This window comes from Octopus bimaculoides, chromosome 28 (assembly GCF_001194135.2).
Source record: "Octopus bimaculoides isolate UCB-OBI-ISO-001 chromosome 28, ASM119413v2, whole genome shotgun sequence".
Lineage (NCBI taxonomy): Eukaryota > Metazoa > Mollusca > Cephalopoda > Octopoda > Octopodidae > Octopus > Octopus bimaculoides.
The window spans coordinates 7,361,759-7,369,550 of NC_069008.1; the positions used below are offsets into that span (position 1 = coordinate 7,361,759).

Consider the following 7,792-nt stretch of genomic DNA (forward strand, 5'->3'; position numbering starts at 1 on the left):
CCTGGGATCTGTTCAGTTTCGCCCACAGATTTTTTAATAATTTTTCTTTTAACAGTTTGAAACTTTGTATATTAGTGTAATTTCTCATGCTGAACATGGTTCACTTTCAACATTTTTGATAAAATTTCGTATTTTAAAAGGTATTTCATGTTAAAGTTGTCATATTTGGGTAATTTTAACCAATCAACAATGTGTATTCTGTTGAAGAAAGCTATTGCTGTTTGCGATAGTAATCGAAGGAGAACAACTTCTAGGTCATCTCTACTAAATGTCACCACTCTGTTCTATTTGTATGTCAAGTGAAGGGCCACAAGAACAACGATGCCACCTTTATCCTTTCTAGTCAGCACCATGCATTCCTTACTCTTTCCTAGCAGACAACCACTTCTACACTACGAACCAGCGAGCGAACTTGTCACTGCCACAACAATTACTGCTGTATCTCTAATTACATATCAGACAAATGAATAAATATATGTAAATAATATAATATTTTGCTCGGCTTGATGGGACTTCTCAAGCACAAGATGATGCTAAAGGTCTTGGTCATTGCTTCTGAGAAGCCCAACACACAAAAGGAACTCAGCCACTTTGTCACTGTGAGGTCCAATGCTCAACTATATCTTCCATTTATGTTAGCCATTGGATTGTGGCATCATGTTGTGCTTGAGAAGTCCCATCAAGCAGTCGTGCAGATACTGGTGTCATGCAAATGGCACCCATGCTGGTGGCATGTAAAAGCACCCATTACTCTCTCGGAGTGGTTGGCATTAGGAAGGGCATCCAGTCATAGAAACCATACCAAATTAGACTGGAGTCTGGTGCAGCCTTCCAGCCCTGGTGAAACCACCCAACCCCCAACCCATGCCAGCATGGACAACGGACATTAAATGATGATGACGATCTCTTTTATCTTTTATTTGTTTCAATCACTTGACTGTGGCCATGCTGGAGCAGCGCCTTTAGTTGAACAAATCGACCTCAGAACTTATTCCATTGCTCTTTTGCTGGACTGCTAAGTTACAGGGACGTAAACACAAACACACACATATAAATGATAGGCGTCTTTCAGTTTCTGTTTACCAAATCCACTCACAAGGCTTTGGTCAGCCTGAGGCTATAGTAGAAGACACTTGCCCAAGGTGCCATGCAGTGGAACTGAACCTGGAACCATGTGGCTGGTAAGCAAGCTACTTATCACACAGCCATACTTGTGCCTTTATATATTTATATAGCTCATAGAGGGCCAGAGATTCTCCGTACAGAAGACAGTAGTGCTCAAAAGATTTGATGTTTTTTCTTTAAAGGATTTAGTCAAACAAATCAATCTCAGTACTAATTTTTAAAGCCTGGCATTTTACCTGTCTCCTCTGTTGAATGGCTAAGTTAAAGGACACAAACAAGTCAACACCGGTTGTCAAGTGGTGGTTGGGGACAAACACAAACATACAGATACACATATACATCATCATCATCATCGTTTAACGTCCGCTTTCCATGCTAGCATGGGTTGGACGATTTGACTGAGGACTGGTGAAACCGGATGGCAACACCAGGCTCCAATCTAATTTGGCAGAGTTTCTACAGCTGGAGGCCCTTCCTAACGCCAACCACTCAGAGAGTGTAGTGGGTGCTTTTACGTGTCACCCGCACGAAAACGGCCACGCTCGAAATGGTGTCTTTTATGTGACACCCGCACAAGAGCCAGTCCAGGGGCCCTGGCAACGATCTCACTTGGCTTGCCGGGTCTTCTCATGAAAATATATATTTATCTAAGGAACCATGCAGTGTGACTGAACCTGGAACCATGTGGTTGAGAAGCAAACTTCTTACCACATAGCCATACCTGTATTTTATATATACATCCTATTCTAGTATGATGTAACATTTCAATTCAGAGTGTGTATACATTATCAACCTCTCAGAATTCATTATTCATTTAATTACCCAAAATGTCAAATAAATCAATGACTTTTTTCTTCTTTGTTTACTCTGGAAATATGTTAAATGGAAGAATATGCATGAATATTCTGAAAAAATAAAACTTTTTATTAAAATCATTACAAAGGTAAATTATGTCACCAGAGGAAATTACTGGTAGTTCTTTTCTGAATGATTAAATACATGTGTAATTGTGAATAAGTTTGTGTTTAGTTAGGTTACATCCCTTGGAAAATGATTTACCACAGATTTCACAATGATATGGCTTCTCACCTGTGTGAATACGTTTGTGACTAGTTAAATTACTACTTTTAGAAAATGATTTATCACAAATATCACAGTGATATGGTTTCTCTCCTGTATGAATATGTCTGTGTTCAGTTAAGTTGCTTACTTTTGAGAATGATTTGCCACAGATATCACATGGATATGGTTTCTCCCCTGTATGAATTCGTTTGTGATTAGTCAAGTTATCACTTTTGGAGAACGATTTGCCACAGTCGTCACACTGATATGGCTTCACTCCAGTATGAATGCGGGTGTGTGTAGCCAAGTCACCAACTTTTGAGAATGATTTACCACAGATAGCACAGTGATATGGTCTCTCTCCTGTATGAATATGTTTGTGTTCAGTTAAATTACTTCCCTTAGAAAATGATTTATAACAGATATCGCATTGATATGGCTTCTCCCCGGTATGAATTCGTTTGTGACTAGATAAATTATTACTTTTCGAGAATGATTTACCACAGACGTCACAATCATATGGTTTCTCTCCTGTGTGAATCCGTCTGTGAGTTGTGAGGTTCCCCCTACGAGAGAATGACTTTTTACAGATATCACAGTGGTATGTTTTTCCTGTATCTTTTGGACGCTCATCTGTAAAATTAATCCTTCGAGATGGTATATTCCATTCAGCTGTGTTTCCATACATTTCATTCATCATGACGTTTGGATGGGTTTGTAGTTTTTATACTTTAATTCTTAAATATTTGTTCTGCTTATCTCAAACTGTAATCTTAATATATGACAACACTGTAAACTTCAATGTAATCCAAGATATTCTGAAATAATATAAAGATATTATATACTATAGAGGATATTAAAAGAAAATTGAGATCAAACAGCAGAAATATTACATTTCTATAATGATAAACCATAGATGTAAAAATGAGTGTTATAGTTCGCTTGAAGCATTGTAATATCGAAGAAGGTAAAAAGAGAGAAAATAGAAAGCTTCTAACAAAGGGGAAAGTTTAATAAACCCTTTATATTTCAGGTGCAAAGGCCCATCTTCAGGAGAAAAGAACAGTCCGGATTTACATAACTGGACTTTTCTTCTAAAGATAGGCCTTATTAAACATTATTGTCAGAAGCTATTTTCTCTCTTTTTACCTTCTATAGACACAAAAATTTATCTGAATAATTTACTGTTTAATTTGTTGTTAAAACACAATACAACCTTGACTGCAGCTACACACATTATGTTAAACTACAGAACCGTAGACATTAACACTCTCCTATATCCAGTACAATATTTAGAATTGCCTTGTTTGATTGTTATTGTTGTTTAACCCAAGGCAGCCCCGAGGCATCTTTGATCAAATGTGTTCCAACTCTGACATTGTATATCTGGAACAACATTTTTGTTCTTAATTTTCAAGACAGAAAGGTGTAATTTGAGGGAAATTTAGCTACCATTTCTAGCAGTCAAAGCTCCTATTAGAGCCTTTTACAGTCGTTTAGTCCCAATTTTGGGGATTTTACAAATGACAGATCAAACAAGATACATTATATTAATGAACAAAGAAAATACAACAAATAAAAAAAATACCAGCAAATTTTGTGTTTACCATGTCACTTTCACTTTGTCAAAGTTTAGCCAGTAACAGTTTGGCAACTGCAGGACAATTCTTCAAGTGGCCATCTTGTTTATTTTAAAGAATATTTATGATGCAATTAAGAATTACTTTTTCTATCATGAACATCCGTCGGCCATGCTGGCACAGGCTAGATGGTTTGACAGGATCTGGCAAGCCAGAGAGGACTGCACCAAGCTCCACCTGCTTTGACAGTTTTTAAGATTGGATGCCCTTCCTAATGCCAATCACTTCCGAGTAGACTGGGTACTTATTACATGGCTGTTAATTCTAGTATTTGTACTTAAAAATAATGAATTGAATAATTTCTATTATTTTACCACATACATGGAGGCTCCAAGTGGCTGCTCAGCCTGTTAGAAATCACAGCCAAATCTTATAATCACATTGATCTTTATAACAACACAAAACTGAACACTAAGGTTTAAAAGGAAAACATAAACTGGTGAAAATGTAACAAAGAAAAGAAATTAGTTGAATGTATTAATATCTTGAGAATATTAAATATAAAAGGCAAAGGAATGAATTGGCAGGAAGTAATAAAAAAAGTAAATAGATTTAAAGATAGAGACAGGAAGTTAAGGATTCCAGTGTATGTGAGATGAACAACATGATGGGGCCTTACATGGTAGCTATCTCCTTGCTTATTTTGTTTCTTTTTAAAATTTGACTGGTGTCAACTTTGAAGGTGATTTTTCCCTTTAGGGATCAAGGATTGAAAATAAAATAAAAAAAACATTGAGATTTTTCATGATCACTCATTCTCTCTCTGGCCAGGTAACCTTCTCTACAGCAAGACATGTTTATGCCTCTCTGTCACTCTCTAACCTTTCATCACCTGACATAAGATCACCTCCTCCAATGGCCCCCTCATCTCTCAAAATTCCTTGTCTTCCAAGTTATTTGGTGACCTTGCCAGTGCTGGTGCCACATAAAAAGCATCAAGTCCACACTGTAAACGTGGTTGGTGTTTGAAAGTGTATCCAGCTGTAAAAACCATGCCAAAACTGACCTCACCTGTGCTTGTGCCACATAAAAGCACTGAGTCTGCTCTGCTGAGTGATTGGTCTTAAGAAGGGCGTCCAGCTTAAAATCCATGCCAAAACAGACACAGAAGTCTGGTGCAGTCTTCAGCCAGGCCGGCTCCTGTCAAACCATCCAACCCATGCCAGCATGGAAGGCAGGCATTAAACAATGATGATGAGAATGCATAAAAATAAATGCAACTCTCTTGAATAAGTAAACCAAATAAATACTTAAATTACAAATCCAATTTAATTTGGCTGTACTAATTAGTAGCCATCTGGTTCACCAGTCCTCAGTCAAATTGTCCAACCCATGCTAGCATGGAAAGTGGACGTTAAACAATGATGATGATGATGATGATGATACAAACACTGTGATAGTCACTAATAGCCAAATTATCTGCAGCCCACCAGTTTTTCACAACATTACTGGCTGTTAGGCCATTATCATACTGTATCAGTTTTCCTCTTAAATCATTTACACTGTCATGCATACACACTGACATTACCCATCCAGCAAAGCATGCTCACTTCATTTCTTTCAAGCTTTCACAAGTCCTCTGTAATCAAAGCCCATGTTTCACTGCTATGTAACATAGCTGTTCACACATAGGCATCATACAATCTGCTTTTCACTCCTTAGTTACCATCTAAGAGCTTGTGCTCTCTGAACTTTGTCCAGCCCTTTCTCATTCTAGCATCTACACTATCAGAACTCCACCACTGTTAACTTGGTCTTCTAGGTAACAGAAGCTATCTACTACTTCTAATGATACCCCCCAAGCATTTGAGGGAGTCTAGTCACTTGGATTAATTCATAAGTCATCAATTGCATACAAATTTCATTTAATTATGATGATACATGTGAGGTACCAATGCCAGCGACACATAAAAAGTACCCATGCTGGTAACATGCAAAATGCAATGGAACCCATACTGGTGACACCCAAATGAAACCTGTACTGGTGACATGTAAAAATGGCACTCATACCAGTGACATGCAAATGGCACCCATGCTGGTGCCACACAAGAGACACCTAGTACACTATGGAGTGGTTGGCATAAGAAAGGACATCAGCCTTGCTAAACTGGAGCCTGTTGCAGCTCTCCGGTTTACCAGTTCCAGTTGAACCATCCAACCCATGCCAGCTTGGAAAATAGACATTAAATGACGATGACAATTTTACTTGAGTTTGGTTAGGATCCCTCACAGCCAATGCTAAGACAAAAATGGCAAAGACTAAGATAGTAAAATCGTAACTGTTCTATTCCTCTCTAAAGCAGGAATTGAGAATATTAAAATATGCATCTTAAGGTACTGGAGGAGATAAACTTCATACATAAAAGAGACTATAATATCCCCACTGAAACCAAAGCTGGTTACTGCCAAAACGACACATTTTTTTGTTTCTGAAGCAATTATCATCAAAACCAAAACATTGATATGAAAAATTGAGAGAAGCTGCATGTTTTTGTGAGTTTAATAAATCGAGGAACAGAGAAACAATTTAATGAAGATGGCCACATATAAATGTAACTAACTGAGAGATAATATTTATCACCTCTTAAACGTGAATGTTCTATTAGAACAAACTATACTGTGGAAAATACCATGAGGAAAACTCTCATATTAGCTTTTTTTGGTGCAAAATGCATTCTTCTTTATATCACTCCAGTACTTGGACCATCAGATCACATGATCTTGACCTGGTTTGGTCTTGTCATTGATAGACACTCAACCACTAGAGGCAGCAAGAATTCATCTCCCTACCAACAATATATAGTTTGACAGCGCCAGGTGTTGTGAATGGATTATCAAATTCTGCACATCACTCCAAAATATTAAAATACATGCAGTCTCATAAAAACCTGTTGCCAAATTGTGCCAACCATATTCAGCAGTTTGAAATGATAAATGATGTTACTTTGGCTCCTACTAATGATAAATAACAATATACTAAAAGAACTGAATTGAATTGTATTTAGATAAGAATTTGCTAGAAAAAGGGCACATGTAAATTTTTTTTTTTCTATTCTAGGCACAAGGCCTGAAATTTTGGGGGAGGTGGCCAGTCTATTAGATCAACCCCAGTACGCAACTGGTACTTAATTTATCGACCCCGAAAGGATGAAAGGCAAAGTCGACCTCGACGGAATTTGAACTCAGAACGCTAAGACAGACGAAATACAGCTTCAACATTAGGAGCAGTGACTTCTAAGGAGATTAAAAAATGTTGAAGTACACATGTAAGTAGATTCTGATAGCAAGGTCACTATAATCCCAACAACGTCTGGATAAAACCAGGGTCCCTCAGTTTGACCATCTTGCAATGGCAGACGCAAAACAGTTTGGTAGTTCGGTTATCAAACTGTTGAGAAACTATACAATTTCCTCCCCAATACGGTTGTTGTTTTATTTATATATATAAAACAAACAAAAACACGACCTTATTGGAATGAGCTAGCTGAGTTCTAATAGTTTATCACTTATGACACACAATCAATAATCAATAATGGAGCTCAAGCTGAAGTAAAATTAAAAAGTTATACCAAAAGCAGCATATTATGAGCCTAGACAACTTCATTTACCTATTAACTCATGCACCAATGGGTTAAATTGGTGCATAGAGATTAAAGCAAATGTCACAACGGTTTAATGACAAAAAGTTGAACGAGGAGTAAGTAGATAAGCTTCACCGTTGGTGGCAATGCACACAAGCCTCGTGTTTTGTGCAAGGTGGAAGTAAATTGTAATAAACGTTCTGAATCTTAGCGGCAGTTACGCCCCACCCTCACTCGACTTTGTTTCCTCACACCTTTCTGAAAAAAATGGACATTTCATTTTTAGAAAGAATTTTTTCAATAAATCCATTTCACCTGATGTAGATAACAATTACATCGAATTTAACATGAAAAAAAAATAATAAAATACATGATGGTGGTGGT

The 7,792-nt window shown here is 37.3% G+C and overlaps 1 protein-coding gene and 1 long non-coding RNA gene across 2 annotated transcripts in view; one reads left to right on the top strand and one right to left on the bottom strand.

Annotated features, from left to right (window-relative positions):
- The window catches only part of LOC128251134 (uncharacterized), a 9,967-nt gene that overhangs the window by 826 nt on the left and 1,349 nt on the right, over nucleotides 1-7,792 (top strand). The window contains exon 2 of the long non-coding RNA XR_008266985.1: nucleotides 6,886-7,093. This is a non-coding gene — a long non-coding RNA (uncharacterized LOC128251134). The remainder of the gene's footprint in view (nucleotides 1-6,885; nucleotides 7,094-7,792) is intronic.
- LOC106872557 (zinc finger protein 239) overlaps nucleotides 2,026-7,792 on the bottom strand; it is a 6,635-nt gene continuing 868 nt past the window's right edge. The window contains exon 2 of the mRNA XM_014919584.2: nucleotides 2,026-3,005. Within this exon, the coding sequence (XP_014775070.2) occupies nucleotides 2,117-2,887 (771 nt within the window). The 5' untranslated portion in view covers nucleotides 2,888-3,005 and the 3' untranslated portion in view covers nucleotides 2,026-2,116. The remainder of the gene's footprint in view (nucleotides 3,006-7,792) is intronic.